Genomic DNA, 20,644 nt, shown 5'->3' with positions numbered 1-20,644 from the left:
CTTGGTCCTTGATTCTCGAGGCAGCAAGTGGGTGTGACTTCTTTACTTTTATATGAATGAATATAAAATACAAATATCTGATTCAGCATTATCAATTGATAGAGACACTTTCGGTGAGAAAATGCTGCAGGCAGGTTCATGTTAATTATTTTCAACCTTATTTTTTTGCATTTTAAAATCGATTTTAAAGTAAACTGTTAAGTGATTGTTCTGCAGAAAGATGAGAAAGGAAATCCTCTCATTGGTCTCCCTATCCTTACCTTCCTTTAAAGTTCACGTAGGCCCATTATAGTTTATAAATTATATAAACATTGTAATTTTTTTTGTGTCCACTACTTCTAGCTAACTTCTTATGAAGTTTCAATTAATTTTAAAAGAATTACAAGGTTTATGCTGTAAACTTAACTACAAAAACTAGAAGTTGTAAATTTAAAGTTACAAATTCATTACGGTAATATTATAGTATCTAAAAAGACAAAAGTATCAAAGTGAATCCCATACTTGGATTAAAATTTTAGAAATTTAATAAATTACAAGAATTTTATTAAAACAAAAAATTATATTTCTCAATAAACTTATTATAATACTCTTTAAATTAAATTAGTTTTATATAATTAAAATATAAAACAAATATTATACACAATGTACATACTATTACTAATTTTTTATCTTATTTTTTTATTTAATTTAATCTGAATTTAACCGAATCGTAACGTGCTGATTGAGTTTATTATTAAAAATTTATCTCGTAATTTTTAATTCGTTCACAACAAAATTTTTAATAAAAGTAATTTATCGATATTGTATTTAATCGCTTTTAGTTTGGCCATATATTTTATTTTCTTTCATATATTATGTTATTGTGGTCGTTGTTTGGGGCACATTAAAAATCAGGTAGTATCACAATCACGTTATCCCACCAGCCACCACAAACTCACGTCCTCCCAAAAGCTAAACGGAGGAAAATGAAAAATCAATTTCTACTTTACATTCAAAATTCCATTTATACATCAGAAACATTCAAATACCCACCTAAAGAATTCCCAATTAAAAAAAAAAAGTGAAATATATAAATAAATATCTCAAACCTATTTTTAAAAATAAAAATTCCGAAAGCATATTTCAAGTCACCCCATCAACACTTCGTAGTTCAACACTGTACCCGCCACGCCAATCGTCTCCGGTTCCTCCGCAAACCCGACCCGGATGCAATTCGGGTCTTGACTCGTTCAAACTCAGTGAACCGGCACGGAATTGTGAACGCACCCTGTTGCTCAAACCCGAACTCCTTCTCCGCTTCCTTCAACAAATCACTGAACAAAGGGTGGTTGAAGTAAATCACCGGCACTACTACGCGCTGACACGCGCCGTCTTCCTCCTCCACGTACACTGCCAAATGCCCCTTTGGCACGGCCGGAACACTATCCGGATCCGACCCGATTGGAATATAACCCGACCCCTTCCTCTCGCACAGGAGTCTGGCTCCTCTCTTCAACATGCGCGCCCACGTGAGAAGCTTCGCCATGGGGTTAGAGTTAGAACCACCCAAACGATGGTATCTGCGTCGGATCCTGACCCGTCTGAAGATCCATTTGGTGACCCGGATCACGCGCCCGCCGAGCTTGAATTGCATGGTCTTCACAAAAATCAGAAACCGCAGTTTTTTTTTTTTCTAGAATTTCCTAGAAGTAGTAAAAGGAGGGCTTTGCTAGCGTGTAATGAGGCTCATGAGAAGGGCCATGGATCCGCAGTGGACATGGCAAGTCGAAAGTGGGTGAGACAAATTTCAGAGAGGGATGTGGGTATGTTTGACATGATGATGATAACGATGATAATGATGATGATGATGATGAATAGTATCAAAATACAAGTGAATTTTCATTCCAGAACCTTGAACCCAATGGATCCCAAATATGAAAGATTAAACTTTTTATGCAAATTAATGAAGTGATTGGTATATATAGAGAAGAAGATGGGGAAGTGAAGGGTTAAAGGTTCTGAGAAAATGTTGGAATGAAATGAGGAATTGTGGTTGTGAGATGAAGCAAGCCAATGAAGTGGCGAATGATTTGGAGCTTATTTATAAGAGGCTTGGAAGTTGGAACAATCAGAGAAAGAGTCAAAGGTTTGATTGTGTAATGGTCAATGGTTGGATGGCTTTTGATTAGGAGTGTAGCATTTTATTCAAGGCAAAAAATATAAAAATAAATTAATAAAAAAGGATTTTTAATGATTTATTGTTAACATCAAATCTGCCAAGATAAAAATATATTAAGATATTAATTTTATTTAATATTTGCTTTTTGAGTTGTTAAAAGTACTTAATAAGTACTTTAATATTTCTTGAAAATACAAAATATACCCAATACTTTCTTTATTTAATAAGTTTAAACACCTAAATTTTATATTACATTGCAAATGCAAAATTGTAATAAATATCTTCTTTTCAATACAAATTTAACTCCTTTCAGTCTCTTTTAATTAGATTAATAAAATTTATTTGAAGAAATTAATGTGTTAATTTTTTGAAATTAATTATAATATTTCAAGTCTATCTCTAACTAAAGATAATTTTTTCATCATACTAATGATTAAGAAAATTGAAAAAAGTTCAATAATGAATGATAAATATGTAAAATAAATTAATACTTTTAAATTTTTATTAAAAACAAATTTTTTTAAAATATTTTTATAAAAACAACAATAAAAAAATTAAATATGTTAAATTATTCTTTATAATTAAGCTAACAAATGATTTTATCTATACCTTTTTATTTATCTTTCTAATAATCCTGATATTATTTTATACAGTTAACAAAAAATGTAAAATTTATTATCTTAAAAATATAAAAAAATAATATTTTCTTTAATTAATAGTCAAGAAAATTTACATGAATAAAAGATAAATAAGTTTAAAATTGTTTTAACAAAATTGTTTTAATAAATAAAGAGAAATATCAGAAATAAAAGCATAAATAAATTGAGTTATTCATTAATAATTTTGAGTTAGCTTATTATATGTTTAATTAAGTTCATTTATTGAGTTAAATAAATAAGTATAGTTTTGAGTTAAATTTGATTATTTAATTGAATGAAAATTCAGACTTTATAAACATGATGTAAATAACTTAGCAAGTAACCCATTTATGCATGTATTAGTTAGACAGTTATAACTTTATCCAGGCAAGTTATATTCACACTCGTTGCACTTGACATAATTTTTTTTTTCTATATGATATAATTGTTTTAACACTATATAAACATTCTTACTTAATAAACAAAAGGAACGTTTCAAATCATAAAAGTTTATGCTAATGAAAAAGTAGACATATATACTTAAAAATATAATTTATTATTATTATTATTACTTGCCTAATATTAATTTTTGAGTCATATTTTCTTACATAAGAATTATTTATTTCATAAAACAGCTTGATTTAGTGTTTCTTACATGGTGTATCTGATACATTTACAAGTCTACATGGACTATATACAAGTGCGAGTGACCTAATGTGTAGTGTTTGATTGGTAAAAGAAGAAACAAAGGCAAACGGAGAACATTGTTCATTTGAGTGTAGAAATTTAAAAGTGGATTAAATGGTGGGAAGAAGTGTAAGATCAATGTAAACGCTTTGATATGCTTCTGCAAGTTGTTTCCTCGAAAGTGATAGAGTACACGTATGCTGTATCTCTATTTCAAATAAATTAATATTTTATTCAAATGGATACCTACCCACGAAAATTTGGCTCTAATCAATGTACGTTCCTTTGTCCTTTTCTCAATACGAAAAGTCGCGTGAGGCTTGAACGGGGTCGTTTTAAGTTTCATCTTTCAATATAACAAACATGAACACCAACTAATTACAGTTTTATGTATGTACGGTTTCGTACACCAACCATGTATAAAAGTGGGGCCCACCGTACCGACATTTTTTGCACGATTGTTAAGTATGTGATTATCACAAGACCCGTGACGCTTACGCTGTTATGAAAACAAATTTTGGATTTCTACATTGTTTTTTAATTTATTTCAAATTCTGAAAATTAAAATTCCATATATTTTTTGAAATGTTCAAACTAAAGTCATTTATATTTTCGTAGGCTGAAAATATCATTTTTTTATACAACAAAAATAAAAATTTAGAAAGATCTAAAATAAATTGACTAGTGTAATAACAAATAAAAGTATTATAAGAAATGTTAAATAAATAATATAATCTTATTAAAATGTAATAACTTAATTAAGAATTTGATCTCTTCAAAATTTATATATTTTTTAATTTATTTTTAATTTTTAAAAAAAATTGTATTAAATGATAATTCATTTTGTTAATTTTTTTATTTGATGTTTAAATATTATAATTTTTTTCATTTAGTCTCTTAAGACTAAATTAGAAATTTACACTAAAAAACGTTATTTTTATGTTAAATTACACTTTATGTTTGGACTATTAATATATATATATATATATATATATATATATATATTATACTAATAAATAATTTATTATTTAAAAATATTAATGTATATTATCAATATATAATGCATTATTTATTAGTATAATCCTTAAAATCATTTGTTAACAATTAAATTTATTAGTGACTAGCTATTTTTTTTTATTTTGTAATGTCATGATATTCATGACGATAAAATAAAAAATTTATAATTCTAATATAAAGAATTTTATAATGTTCAGAAAAATTAATGATAAATTAAAATTTTCATAATATTTAACGACTTATATTTATATAATTTTTTTTAATTTAACATTAGGCCAATTATAAAGAAACACGTAGCTTTGCCAAAATTCGTACAAAATATTTTGCACAAAATAACAAAGCTAATTTATTCTTTATTTTTAAAATTTTAATTTGTATTAAAAATATCTTTAGATTTTGTCAAATGTGAAGTTATAATATATATAAATAATAAATGCAGAAGTAGCTACAGATTTTTCTTATTCTAAAGCATCCACCACTTTTTCGTGAACATTTAACAAAAGTCCAACACGAGACTAATCTATTAATGCTTTTTCTTGTTTTCTTAATAATTTGTCAATTTTCTTATTTTTCTAAATTTTAATTACATTTTAAGTTTCTTTAATATGACTTATATATAATTATATTATATAAATTTAATCACTTCATTGACTTTATTCTACTTAAAATTCTTAAATTAATATTGTTTATAAATATTTGAAGAATATATAATAAATTTATTTATTATATTATATTTTTAAATGTTTGTGCGTAAAAAATAGTATAATTTTGACAAAAATTAAAAAATATTGTAAGACATGAAATAGAATTTTTTTAAAAAATATTTTAAGTGAAACTTAATTTTTAAATTAGTGTTTTTTGAGAAAATAAAGTTTAAAATAATTTAAATGATTTAATTCCTCAAGACTTTGAGAAAAAAAAGTAAGAATTTAAGTATTCTAAGTACAATAAAATTAACAAAAGAACTAATTTTGTATAATATTAAAAGTAAAATTAGTTCTTAAAACTATTAAACAAATTAAAATTATATAATTAGTTATAATAATAATAATGATGATGATGTAAAATTGACAATAAACACAGGATTGTTTTCTATTATTTTAACATCGGTTACTGTGACAGCGGTACATGCCGTTGTGGCTTTTGTGTGCGGAAATGTACACCTATATGCCGAGTACTCAACCTCAGGTGATTGGCCTTCTGCAAGGGGGACGTTGACAAACTCGCAGACAAGTTCAACGTGGGATATAAATATAATACTAATTAAAAAAGTATAAATATAAATAATAACACACCTCCTCTTTAACTTTAGAATATTAAAATTAAATTAAAAAAAAGCCAGATAAGTCAATTAAAAAAAGTCATCTTAGACACACTATTTATTAGTATCATAAAATCTTTAGATAATATTAATATATATATATATATATAAATTTATTGTTCCTTCTAAAGAAACTGATCTTCTATGTTCATGATAGTCAGTTTTTAAACAAATTTTAGGTTTAGAAAAACTCTAATATAGTATTTTTAATATATTTTTTGCAATGTTATTAAAAATTTTACACGAAAATAAATTCAGCTTTTAATATATAGTTATCCAATGTTTTAAGGACATCATAAATTAAAAAAATTTAAATTTAAACTCTATAATTATATATTTTATTAAATATATTTAAATAAATCTCCAACTATTACTAGAATGTTGAAAGTTGTTAGCTTTGAATAAGTTTTATAGTTTTACTAGAGTTATGTTTTCTTTTTTTTAGTTGGATAGTTGTATGAGCAAATAATTATTAGTACATGTGATGAACAACCTTTGAAAGTGATTTTATGGGAAATCTTTTAATCGAAGAAGAGATCGTGGTAGTTATTAAAGACGAGGTTAAAGATAAGGAAAGGTAAACTTTGACAAATCCACTATTGAGTGCTTCAATTGTCACAAACTAGGGCACTTTCACTGGAGATGTCAAAGCAAGGAAAGCAACCATATAGAGATTTTTGAAGAAATGTTGCTCATAGCTTGGGTTGGTGATAACCACGTCGTACTGGTATCAAATAAACTAGATTTTCTGAACAATTTTTGCAATAGAAGGAGTAAACCTAGGTCATCTCACAAGGACATAAAATGCATTCTGCTTCTGGTTCCATCATACAATTTTCAGGTTAGCTTAAGGGGAGGATTGTTTTGAATTAAATTATAAACAATAGAAAAGAATAAAAATAATTCCAACGAAATATGAACTTCAACTAATTCAAGATCTCAATTACTATAATGCAATTCTCATTGCTACATGAATACAATTCCAACGAATTTTCAATCAACACTAATTCAATTCGACATTAACAATCCGAAATCTAAATCTAGATTATGAATTCCATCAAAACAAAAAAATTGCAATCGCAAATCCAATGCTCTAACGAAATTCAGAACAATTGATTGATTGAATTAGGTGAATTCATTTATTTTAAATCTGAAATTCTCATTCTCTGTTTAGGTTGCAAACGAAAATTCAATATCATGAAAAATGTAATTATCCTAATAAGAAAAAAAAAAAGAGAGAGAGAATTCAGTAGAACCTAATTTGAAACTCAAATGTAATGTAGTTCTTGAAACCTTGAACCGATTGATGGATTAGCCTTACTTCATGATCATGCTTGCTTCGGCCAAAACTAGAAAATACAAGAAGATGGAATGTAGAGAAACGAAAATAAAAGAGAGGAAAAAAAAGAATTTAGAATAGAGACTTTTTGAATTCTAAAAAATAAGGAAAGAGATCTCGTACATGAAGTCATAACCTCTATTGAAAGATAAAATAATTGATCTTAATTAAGGCCCAACTCCCTAATGAGGTTCCTAAACACCTAACTAAGTAATATAAAAAATACAATCAAATTCTGAAAATTTTAGTGCAAGGATGCAACATTGTGACGCAATTTTAGGCCTTAAGATGCTTGAACCGAAATTTTCTCCCAACAGAGAAGTTGTAGATCTCTCTCTTATCTTTCCATAGACACAAATTTTGTTCAATTCTGAATAGTGTAGCTCCAGATATGATTTTTGTAAGAAATTGTGTCAAACAAGAAATTATGGCGAGAATAAAGAAAGATTTACTTTAAATCCTAAATGACTTAATAACACAAATCTAAACTAACACATCAAAATAGCACACTAATGAGACTCAATTAAACTAAAAACATGAAAAGAAAGATGTACTAAAATATGACTATCAAATACCCCCACACTTAATCCTTTGCACTCTGGGGCAAAACTTTTAAAACAACAAGAAGTATTTACAAAATTTTCAGAACTTTCTAATGAATTTCCAATGCAAAGAATAAAGAAAGAGAACAAACATTTCTAGAATCAAGGCAACAAAAAATCAATGAGACACAAATGACATTAAAAGTAAGCAAGAAAACAAGTCAAAATAAAGAAAGATTCAAAAATGATAGAACCTCACAAGATAGTGTATAGCTCTCAACTCTCAAATATTTTTATTTATTATTTTTTTCGGCTAGTATTTACACTCAACACAACATGAAAACTAGCACAATCAAGCTTTGACAAGCTTCTAATTTCCACAACTTGAAACACATGCTATTAAAGATCAAAAGGACTTTTATTTAGCTTGTAATGTGGCCAAGGTAAAGGTTAGATGAAAAAGACATTGAGGCTTAAACAACTAAAGAGAAAAGAGGAGCAATGGGGAATAAGTTTAAATAAGCAAAAAGACTAGAAAAAATCTCCTAAACCCTATGGTTTGACATATTTTTTTTAATTATATATATATATATATATATATATATATTTTTTATTTTTTTTTTGCTTTGTTTTGCTTTTTTTTTTTTTTTAATACCAAACAACTCAATATTCACAATATAGAAGTATTTCCTAGAGGCACCCCCACACTTATTAAAAATCCATTCCCAAACCAATTCCAAAGCTCCTATAATCCCTAAGGTTATGGAACATCATGGTTTTTTCCACTATATGGCCTATAATGAGCTAAAATCAAGGAAGGGTTATAAAGGCCCAAAGGGGGTAAACAAGAGGAATCAATGCAAGGTAAGTCAATTTGGCAAAGTAGCCACAATTTCAAAGAAGGCCTAAATCATATCAATAATGCATGTGACAAGAAGCTTAAAAAAGATACAAGGCAAAACCAAAGGTAAGCTAGCAACATGAGTGAAATCACACAAGAAATAAGCAAAATAGGCTTAAAATTCTCACAAGGTTCATATTCTATCATTAATGAATCAAACTCAAATTTTTTAAGCAACTTACTCAACTAAAAATGTAAAAATGACTCATATCAAGTATTGCAACCTATCAACTAAAAATGGTGTAACAACTTTCACAATTCCTATATCTAGAAATTAAAAAGAAAGAATGAAACTTTGTGTAACTACTCCAACAAAACATCATCAAAACAGAAAAATAGAAGCACAAAAATAGCAAAAATTCAATACAGAAAACTGCAAAATTTGAAAAACAGCAACAAAAATTGCAACAGAAAACAAAAACTGCAGCAGAGAAAAATGAAATCTGAAAACAGCAAAGCAAAAACAGCAGAAAATGAAAAACAAAGAATAGAGAACAACAAACAAAAAACAGAAAATAAATACTTTAGGTAGTCAGAAAGGCAACCAATGATGAGTCTATCAACAACTAAAGCAAAATCTATAGCAGGAACAACAGGTTCTTGTTAGACTATGTAGCTTAGACAAATACTTTAGGTAGTCAGAAGAAAACAAACAAGTCCTATTGTTATATATTATGATAATAGTTCTACTATAAAAGTATTAAGAAATTCAGTTATGCATAGGAGGGGTAAACAAATAGATGTACGTTTTCATTTTTTAAGGGATCTTACAAAGAATGAAGCAGTTAAGTTGCAACATTGTAGCTCACAAAAACAAGCAACTGATGTCTTGACTAAGCTACTCAAGCTAGAAAACTTTGTTTGAATGAAAAGCAAGTTAAGAGTTATAGCAAATATAAATTGAATGTTTGTGATGATTTAAATTAACGGTGAAAATATTAGATATGTTTGAATAAGTTTCTAGTTGTTACTAAAATATTGGAAGTTGTTAGCTTTGAATAAATCTCCTAGTTTTATTAAAATTTTGTTTCTTTATTTCTAGTTGAATAGTTGTCAAAAATCAATAAAATAATTTGGTTGAATCGTTATCTTTTAGATATTTTTTATTTTATAAATTAACTATATATATTTTGTATAACACATTAATAATGTGTAGTTTTTTCTTCTCAAATGCTTTCACAATTTTTTTTTTCTAACCTATTTAAAGAGACATGCTGAAGTGACAAAACTTTAAAAATTATTGTTGCTAATAAAAGAAAACATAGAAAAAATATTTTTTCTTCTTTTCAATATTTTGATTTTTATATAATTTTTTGTTCTGTACCATTTAGAAATTTCCTTTCTTAAAGAACAATACTCGTTAGTATAAAAGTTTTTTTAACCAATCAATCACGAATTGATGTAGATTTAATTATAGGATAAAATGAATTAAAGATAATGTGTAAATAAAGGTTTTGATATTTCAAAATAAATTTGTAATTTATCTATTTGATCATTTCTTTTTATTATTAATTTTTAATTTAATTCCTTGAGAAATTTTTTTTTATTTTTATCAGTTTTTTTTTATTGATAATGTGCTATCTTATTATATTATTTGTTTACATAATATCCTAACTTGCTCATATAATTTAATTTAGACATAACATGGATGAAATATAAATAGCAAGATCATATATTTTTTTTATTTTATAATAATTTTAGGTTATAAATTTAGAACTTTTGAAATTAAGATTTAAAAATAATAAAAATATATAAATCTCACGTCATTATTTATATACGAGTCAAGTTAGATGTTACAAAAAAAAAAAAAAAAACTAAAAAGAGTAAAAAATTACAAATGGAGCAATTATATTGAAAATCGAATTTTTAGATAACTTATTTGAAAAAAAAATCAAAATGAGAGATCAAATACTTTTTTTAATTATTTTAAGAATAAAAACTTTATTTAATTCTGAAAAAAATTATTAAATATAAGAAGATCTGAGTATAATTTGCTCAAATTAAAAAATAAAAGCAGGCAATTAACAAGAATCGGGGCAAGTACATAATATACAATTTTCATTTAGTTTTTATCTTTGAGAAATTTCCTTTCTAAAATAGAAACGAAAATAGCTAATCAATTTTTATTTTTCATTTATTAAAAATAAAAATAAAAATAAAAATAAAAATAAAAATAAAAACAAAAAATGATAAAAGTAAACAGGCCCTTAATTTTCTGAACCCACTAATCAAAGTAATCTAAAAAGGAATGTAGTGAATTTGAAATTTAGGTTGAACTTAATCAATCACATAAAGAAAAAAGAAAAAAAAAGTTAGGTTGGTAGCCAACAACTATCTATATATTGCACAATTAGTTTTTAATTTAAGAAAAAAATATAAGTAACTTAAATTGAGAGAAAAAAGTAATTTTTTTTTTATAATATAGGTAGTTAAATTATGAGATTAAAGTTAAAGTAATGAAAATTGAAATTTAAAAATTTGAAATTTAACCTAAAAATTAAAAATTTAGCAATTTAATTTTACTAAAAAGATAAAAAAAAATGTTAAATAACGATGAATTTATGTATTACAAGAAAAAATGAAATATAATAAAAAGATATCCTCATGTTAAAAAAATTAAAACTTTGAGTTGTAAAAATTCATTATTGGGTTACTTGTACTCATGAGCTGCCCAATTTTACTAATGCTTGTATTTTGATATAAGATATAGTTTAATACAAAACCATTTTAAAAGTTTTGCACCAATTTAAAAAATGATTGTTTTTATTACATTTCATAATCTTTAATTTGATATACCTATATAAATTAATAAAACAACATGTATACATATTTTTTAGAAATAATTTAAATTTTATCTGATATTTGAATGGTAATCTTTTGGGCGTGACATTAGGCCTAGGCTCACTTTCCTTCGTTTGATTGGGCTGACCCACACCTATTGCATGCACCAGTTTAGAAATCCAACCTAACACCAAAAAATTAATTTAAACCAACTGCAGGAAATTAATTTAAATATGAGATTTAAAAATATTATATACTAAATATAATATTTTAGAAAAAAATAAGAAAATATGTGTCTAAAAAATGTATTCTTTGAATGAAATAACTGACTTTATTTTTAAATTTTTTTAAATACTTATTAATAACAATTTTAAAATTTTCGTTTTTTTGTGTTTCTCCTCTTTCACATACTTGTAATCTTTCAGATAAGGTGATAGAGTTTTGTTTTAGAGTTTTCTACAGTTATCTAATTTTTTAAGAGTTTTGTTAACTTTAACTTTTAGGGTTAAGTTTAAGCATTTATAAATATAAATTTTTTATAAAAAATATACACAATTATTATATTAAAATTATAAAAATATAATAAATATTTTTTAATAAAAAATTGTATTATTATTAATTGCTTATTTTCAGTTTAACAAAATTTTTATTTTTATTTTTATATGAAGATTATAAGGGTTATTTAACGATCAAATTATAGTTTAATAAGGAAATACAAAAAGTCTCTTGAGGAATAAAAGAGAGAGTACGAGCATTTGGAAGAAGTCACATTAACGAAACGAGAATAATAGAAGAATAATTTTAAAATTTCTATCCTTTATGTTTATTAAATATTTTTTTATAATCTTAAGATAATAATTACATATATTTTTATTTAATATTTATTTTATAAAATAATAAAAAATAAAACAATATGGGGAGAATATAACAAACTCTAACAAGTAAATCTTTGAAAAAAAGAAACAAAGTTATCTCATTTCAAAAGAGGGCGAGTCTCAACAAAAATCAAAACTACTTATTTAATAATGAAAGTAAGAAAAACGCATCCCTTCATCTTGAGTAATTCTTAAGTGTACTGAAATCATATATTATTTTATATAATTATGTATGTACTGCATCGGCTGTTAATATGAAAAATGTAATTAAACTGAGAAATTCCAATGTTACAAAAAGTAGATGATATACAATTAATGAAATATAATACAAAACATATGATACTCTTTGGAGGGTCTAAAATATAAGTTATTTACGCTTTTAATTAAAATGAATCATGAGAAGTGTTCTTATAATTTTAAAAGTTTTTATTTAAATTAAAAATTAAATAACAACTAATATTTATTTATCGCTTGACTAATCATAATAATAGACCCGGTTGCATTCTTCCTACGGTGGACTAGCTACAGAGGATCCTCCTCCTTCGTTCCCTACTTCGTCCTTCTTCACCTTCTATTTCGTTGTGTTCTTCGCGACTTCGAAATTACTCACATCACAACCAACTCCAATAACCGTGATACCCGAAATCTCGTGGTTCCCGAGAAAGATCCGAATGAGGGATCCGAATTTGGAGTTGCAGGAATCGGGTTGGGAGGAACTGCGAAAGGAAGCGCGCAAGATCGAAGGCGATCTCGACGTCAAGCTTTCTTCTTACGCCAAACTTGGCGCTCGCTTCACTCCAGGAGGTTCGATTCTCAACACACTTCCTTTTCAATTCAATCCTTCAATGAACATACATTCATCTGAGAATCGTGTTTCTGTTTTATCTATATTTGAATTTGAATTAAATTAAATTAAACTAGCTAATTTTACTCATGAAAGTGAATTGAAGATTTTTAGTTTTAATCTTTTCTGCTTTTTAATTTCCGATTTGCTAGCTGGTGAAGTGACTATTACTGTATTTCAGATTTTCAGTGCTTTACATTGATAATTTATTTATTTTTTTTATTTAGGCATTGCGCTGTTATAATGGAAATGTTTCTTGTCCAGATGAAATTCTATATCTGATTAGTTAATTGTAGCGATACATAATTTCGATTAGTTAATTGTTCACAATCATTAAATGTTATTTGGACATGAAAGAGAAATTGTCTATGTTGATTAATAGTGAAGAAGTATCTAATAATCAAGTGCATTTAGTCTGGCAGTGGCAGTTCTCTATTTTTAAGAATTATGAGTATATGCCTCTTGTTATTAGGTTATGTGGATGGTGGTTCACCACCTCTTGGGTCCAGTAGGTCATGGAAGTCCATGGAAATGGAAATCCAATCCTTGCTTGAGAAACTGTTGGATATAAATGATTCAATGAGTAGATGTGCTGCATCTGCTGGACCAGCCACTTCTGTTACTCAAAAGTTGGCTAGGCACAGAGATATTCTTCATGAGTTTACCCAGGTATGTTTATGTCACATTTCTATTTTGGATAATTTAAAGTTTTAACCTCTGTTCAGTTCAAAATGATTGAATTTCTAGCATTGTAGATTATTACAGAAATGCATATAATTCATTTGACAAGACAACCATTGCATATTCCTTGTCTAGTGGATGGATGGATGTTGCATTGGATTTGAACTACTGAATTTGTTGATTCTAAGAATTGGTGCATTTTGACATCTTCCTACTTGCAATGCCTGGAACAGGTTTGGAGAGAAAAAAAAATGCATTCTCTTGTTAATTATTATTGGGAAATTCATAGTATGATCTGGTTCAAATTATGAGAAATTAAACTAGCATGCCAATTGATAAGAACAGAGCAAAATAAGGAAAAGACAGCCCAAGTGCCCACCTAACAATTGAATCACTGTATTCAGTTTTTGTGTTTTTTGTCCTAACCAACAAATCTCTCTAAAATTTTTATGAATTAATTCCTAACAAAATTTAACGCCTTCTTGTTGGTGCATAAATATCTATTATGCTCATCATGCTTACAAGAAGTTCAAACACAAATTTAATTCTATCATTGTTGTATTGGAATCTGGGCAATGCATATTGGTAGGTTGATATCCAAATAGCTATACTTGTTGTCGCAATATAACTTCATTGGTAGGTTGGTTTTGCATCCCTAATTATTCAAGAACCCTTTTTTAAGCTACAACATTTCATAGTTTCCATGAGCCATAGCTCTGTATTTTGTTTCAGCAGTGCTCCTTGCTATGGCATTCTGTTATTCTGCTTTTCCAGTTAACAAAATTACCTCAGAATTGTGCAACTGCCTGCAATAGACCTCTTGTCAGTTATACCCTACCCGGTAAGTATATGTGATGGCCTCAATAATCTATTGTGTGACTTTCTTTTGAAGAAAAGATATTTGCCAACTGACTTACTAAATTTACTGCAAACACATTATTAGGCCATGTGACAAGCAGTAAATAAGTTCTCCCCTTCCCCCTTCTTGTCATCCCTAAGCTTTTGACTAGGGCCAATGGTGTGTCTACTGATATGTGAGCATTCATACCTTTCTTTTATGTACCTTGGAGAGAGAACAATTCCTTTTATGTACCTTGCAAAATCCATTCCATGGAAGTATCTCAGGGACTGGAAATCTTTTTTCTTTCTTGAATTTAAACTTGAGCCTAATTCAACACCAAAAGATAGTTTGTAAGGTGAGGATTTTTGTAATCTTTATAAGTTTTATTTTAGTGATACTGTAATTGAGGTTAGATTTGTGTGTGTGTGTGTGTTGCATTGTGAAAGTTGTGGGATCAGGTAAGTTGCATTCAGAAAAATTCATGAGACTAAGTATTTTTTAAGCAGTTAAGGGTGGTTTAATATCAAATTTACAATAGAATTTGATATTATCTTAAATGAAAGCTTTGACTTAATTTTACCTCAAAAGTTAGCTTGTAAAATAAAGATTGCTTTAATTTTTATAAGCCATTCTTTGATCATGTCTAATCAATGTGGGATCTCAACAATCTTAAAATCTATTTAGAGAGTTTTCTGCATCTAGTTCATCTCTTGTAAGAATTATGTCATACACAATTACAATCAATACAATAATCTTCCTTAGCAAGCCTGGCATGATTTGCTTGACTTTGTGTATATCCTTGATTTTTTATAACAACAGTAACAACTAAGTCTTATCCTACTAAGTGAGGTCAGAATGAGAATATTAAAGTGAATGAGTGCTTACATGAGAATGAACTGAATAAACAATGATCATAAGAATGTTAGAGTAGTACTTATAGTGAAAAAGATGATTGAAAACCGACTTAAGATGGTTTGGTTATGTACAAAGAAAACTTTTAGAAGTACTAGTTAAGAAAGTGAATACAACTTTTAATTTGGTAAAAAATGGTAGAAGGAGATCCAAGAGAATCTTAAACGAAGTTATTAGAACAATTTTTTTTATTAATAATAATTTTAAGAATTTGGTTTTTGATTGAACTCAATAACATCGTGTGATCCATACTAACTTCACCTAATAGGATATGTAAATTTTTTCAAGGAATGGAAAACAGAGTGTGGAGGTAACGAGTATGAGAGAATGAAAAACTAATATATGCTCCATCGTGTTATTTCATTCATCAACCGATACATTTATAAAAAAAACTTAACAGAAAAACTAATGTTGCGTGATCAGTGGTGACAACCTATCAAGCACTAACAAATTCCTAGAAAATAGGACTTATTGAAAAACAATCTTTGACTTGAAAAAAAACAGAAAAAAAGTGACTGAAGCATATCAACAATAGGATAAAACTTAATTGTTGTGTTGCATTCTTCACAACTAGTTATTGTAAAGTTCAACTGAGCTTGTAGCAAGAGATGGAACAACTATAACAATCTTTGGCTTCACAGCCAGAGAACTGTCTCTAAATTATCATTGCCATTGGTTGAAGAAAATCCCTTGACAACCAACTGAGTCTTGTATCTTTGAAGTGACAAACTATTGTTTTCCTGAAGATGTGAGATCTTGACTAGGTCCCCAAATGTTGCTGTGGATGATGGTAAAAGGACTGGATGCTTTTGTTAGTCTTTGATGGATAAGAGGTGCAATGATGCTTAGCTAATTGACAAATTTCACTAGTAAAGGATGATGAATTTTATTCTTGAAAGCTTCAGAAGAAAATGCTTTAAATAACTAAAACTTGGATGGTCTAACCTTTAGTACCATAACATTATTTCATTGTCCATAGAAACAGAGATAAAATTTAAAAAGGTATGTTGAGTTGTCCACTGAAGTCAGATCCATTGTCAAAGATGTAGATTCTATCAATCTCCTTAGCTGCCCATCATCCTACCTGAGCATCATGCTTGAAATTTACAGCACAAGGAATAAAAAATGGCATGACAATTTAGGTCATGAGTTTCTTTATTAATGGACAATAAATTGCATGACAGGCTAGGATCATAAACACTGTGGGGGTTTAATGAGGGGCAGAGAAAGCTAGTTCTGACTATTGTGAGGAAGGACCCATCAACAATTTTGATTTTTTATTGGCTGTACAAGGAACAAAAGGATGGCCTAATGCACGAAACTCCAATCAAATAGGGTTTGGGGAACCTTGTCCATATAAACAAAAAGGTTGTTTCCAGGATTTGAACCTCTGATTTCTAGGCGACAAGTTAACAGCTTTACTGTTTACACCAAGGCTCACTCTCCAAGGACTATAGAAAGAGAATAATCTTGAACAAATTTTCATAAGATCAGTTATTCTAGAATCAATGACTCATGACTTCTAGAGATTTGTTTAGTACTAAGAAGTGCAGCTGAGTTAAGTACCTTTTTGGACTAAGGAACTAGATGGATTTACTGACATCTAGGGAGAAAGGAATTTGTGCAGGTGTTCTAGTTATTGCTTTGTAGAAGGGGTTGCCTTATAAGTGGATTGTGGCTCAAGTTTCACCACTGGATAAGCAAGATACAAAGCACTAGGCTTTGATATATGCCAAGTGAAAAATAAAGGGTTATAAGTAATAAATGAATTGCTAGTAATCATTGCCCTGAATCCTAACTTCAACTAAGTGTCCAATACCAATTTTTCGTTTGCACACATTATGTTATGTCAAGCCTGTAACCTTGGGTAAACTGTTGAATCAGATGGCTGGTGATTCTTTTAATATGTCACTGCTTTATTCTATTCTCAACAAAATGAAACAATTGAAAATGGAGAGAACTATTGAAGTTTCTGTCTTCTGAGAAGGTGGGGAATTAATGATTGAATTTGATATTTTGATTTCATTTCTTTGTAATGATTTCACTGACAATACTGAAGAATAAAAAAGTGCTTGGATTGTGATTATTTTCTTGTCCTTATTGTAGCCTTTTTAAGGAAATGATGAATATTGTTCAAATGGAAACTAAATATCTATCTGGCTTGAGGCCTGATGAATGTTATCAATAGAAGAACTAAACAGGGGATAATAATAAGATATCCCCCTGGAGTAAAAAGTGCAAAAAAGTGATCTTCAGATATTCTTGTAGTCCATTTCATGCTAACATGAGGCTACTGAGGACAGGACAGGTGTAAGTGTAATGTTTTAGTCCATTTATCAAGGTTCTTCAGACTCTGCATCATCCTTCTTAAGCCTTGACAGATGTCTTAGAAAGTAAACAGAAAATTTCGGTAACTCAAGTGAGCAATGTTCTACTGTCATTTTGACTTGAGTTTGCTGATGATGACCTAACTGTACATGCATTTAGCAATTCCTTCTAAGCATAATCACATACAATGTATTGTGGCTGTGCCCTACCTACTGTTAATCTGTTATGCTATTTTTTACTTGAGATAGCTTATTTAGGAACTAGGCAGCAGCTTTTAGAAAGTTAGTTTATTGCTGACATTAATTAGATATGACTACATTGAAAATTTTGATTTCTATTACTCTAATAAGTTTACTTTAAACATGTTTACCCTGTTATTTGTTATTCTCTTCAGGAATTTAGGCGCATCAAGGGAAACATAAACTCAATGAGGGAACATGCAGAGCTTTTGAGTTCTGTCAGGGATGATATTACTGACTTTAAGGTGAATCATGAGTATGATCTGAGTTAAATTACATTGATATTTTCTCATAGCTGTACTATAGACTTACCTTCTTCTGGCAGACGTCTGCTGGTAGTATGTCCCCAAGGATGCAGTTACTACGTGAGAGAGCTGCAATCCATGGCAATATATCTCATGTGAGTATTTATTCTATTGAAGTAGGATAAATTTGTACTTCTTCTTCTTAAACAATTGGTGAACATTTCAAGTGAATGTCAATTATTCATTGATCCCTTGAAAGCTGCATCAGAGGGGTCAAACAATGCTCTTTCCCCATGGCTAGCTCTGGGGATCCCCTTTTTCTTTCCCTTCACTTGAACTAATGTCAAATGGGTAGCTTAAGTCTTGTACCTAAGATTTGTCATATGGTCTCTACTTTTAGTGTACATTTTTCTGGCTACATATCATATGGTGTCTTTTAAGTCATATGCAAGGCCTAATCCAAAGTCGGGCTTCCCAACATACAAATTTTAACTGGAGATTGAGATGTTCAGTATCCCATTAGTACTTGAAGTAAATTGCTTTATCTTTTCAATAATCATATTGTCTCTCGTATCTCAAATTATGCACTATTGCTTCTGTGCAAAGTTAGGGCTTCCTGCTTGGTGGCAATAATGTTTAGTCTGATATAGTTAATTCCTCAAGCATATTTTGGGTTTTATAATTTTGAAGTTCTCAAAATTTGCAATACTGCATTTATCCATTTATGGTTGTCAAATTTCTAATTAGATTTCTTTTTTCTTTAACAAAAAGAAAAAGGTCTTGAAAATCCATTTGGATTGTATGTGAATCGCTATGTTATAAGTTTTCTTCACTTTTGCTGACACGAAGTCACAATAATAGGTCTCGTACACACTTTTTTCTTTTCTGCTCTTATTAAACATGACTCTATTATCCTGGATTTTAAGGAGTCATGATGTCAATTTTGCTGCATTTTTCCAGATAGATGATGTGATTAGTCAAGCTCAAGCAACAAGAGCTGTGTTGGGTTCGCAGAGGGCATTGTTTTCTGATGTTCAAGGAAAAGTGAAGCTTCTTGGTGACAAGTTTCCCATCATTCGTAGCCTGCTTGGTATGTTTTAGATTTTATATTACGAATTTTCCATTGATTTTCAGCGTCACTGTCTCTCTTTTTGTTGACCAAATATGTGCTTTTGCAGGTTCAATAAGAAGGCGACGCTCAAGGGATACTCTTATTCTGTCAGCAGTTATTGCTGCTTGTACGTTGTTTCTCATTATTTATTGGCTCTCAAAGTAACAAAAGTATTTTGTAATACAAAAGAATTATGAATTATGGTATTTCTATCCATTGAATTTTTTTGCTTGTCTTAGCTTTTTTTTTTTTTTTTTGTCTTTTAGGGAGGGGGAAGATTAGGATTTTTTTTTCAATCCACTGTCTAAGAGCCTCATATTTGCATGCCAGTTGTTGGCATTGAAAAATTTTATTCGACTACGGATTTTGATATAAATCAATCTCAAATAGTAAAATTTCACATTGTTTCTCTTATCTATTGTAGATTCTAGTTTTCTTAATTCTTTTTTGGAAAAGAGGGGTGTGGGGAGGGATAGGGTAGTAAGAAGGAACTTAAGAAAGAAAAGTGCCATGACTAGTGGTATGTTCATTCCTAAACAAACTGAGTTTCATGGATGGGAATTAGGAAACCTGCTGAGAATTAGGCTGATTTACTCTTTGCAGCAAACAATTCACGTTCAACGTACTTTCTTAGCGTCGCATCCTCTAGAAGTTGCTTGAGCAATAAAATGGTTGTCTGGGTAGAAATAATTAGGTTGAAAGTTAGCAATGTCCATTTTTCATGTTTGAAAACCTATTTATCACACATATACGAAATATTTAAGATGTTCGTGTTGATTTTAATATATCAAACTTAAGCTTATTATTAGTAATTTTTATACATCTCATTTCTTAAATATATACTTAATGTAATTAAAATTGAAATTTTAGGATGTCCACTTCTAGTTTTTAAGTTTTCCTATGGTAGCATGGGGTTGGGCCATTGGCTTATGCATGTCCAATTACTGGAGGGAGTGCCAAATGAGAAGGCGAGTTCAGATCTGTGATAGGAAAAAGCTGTGTGGAGAAAATGTCCACGCCAACAATGAAATAAGTAAACTTGGAGTAAGAAGGCTGACTTAGAGAGCAATGAGTGAATGGAAGTTGACATAACAGTAGAGTGGGACTTGGAACTGTCCACTACAGATTTCTCCATAAGAATTTGTAGCAGTAAGCGTTCCATGGATGTTATACAGCACATGATT

The 20,644-nt window shown here is 28.8% G+C and overlaps 2 protein-coding genes across 2 annotated transcripts; one reads left to right on the top strand and one right to left on the bottom strand.

Annotated features, from left to right (window-relative positions):
• Positions 1-1,015: 1,015 nt before the first annotated feature.
• Positions 1,016-14,934, bottom strand: LOC113849087 (auxin-responsive protein SAUR36-like). The gene is made up of 2 exons (XM_027478695.1): positions 14,917-14,934; positions 1,016-1,669 (listed from the first exon to the last, which is right to left on the bottom strand). The coding sequence occupies exon 2, from the start codon at positions 1,631-1,633 to the stop codon at positions 1,151-1,153; it is 483 nt and encodes a 160-aa protein (XP_027334496.1). The 5' UTR covers positions 1,634-1,669; positions 14,917-14,934; the 3' UTR covers positions 1,016-1,150.
• On the top strand, positions 12,769-19,858 carry LOC113849086 (Golgi SNAP receptor complex member 1-2). The gene is made up of 6 exons (XM_027478694.1): positions 12,769-13,063; positions 13,576-13,772; positions 18,260-18,349; positions 18,430-18,504; positions 19,310-19,439; positions 19,528-19,858. The coding sequence occupies exons 1-6, from the start codon at positions 12,931-12,933 to the stop codon at positions 19,623-19,625; spliced, it is 723 nt and encodes a 240-aa protein (XP_027334495.1). The 5' UTR covers positions 12,769-12,930; the 3' UTR covers positions 19,626-19,858.
• The last annotated feature ends 786 nt before the right edge of the window (positions 19,859-20,644 follow it).

The sequence above is a fragment of the Abrus precatorius genome, unplaced genomic scaffold (genome assembly GCF_003935025.1).
Source record: "Abrus precatorius isolate BTA unplaced genomic scaffold, Abrus_2018 Scaffold9, whole genome shotgun sequence".
Classification (NCBI taxonomy): domain Eukaryota; kingdom Viridiplantae; phylum Streptophyta; class Magnoliopsida; order Fabales; family Fabaceae; genus Abrus; species Abrus precatorius.
Note: the sequence above shows the minus strand (reverse complement) of the source record. Positions and strands in the feature narration are given on the sequence as shown.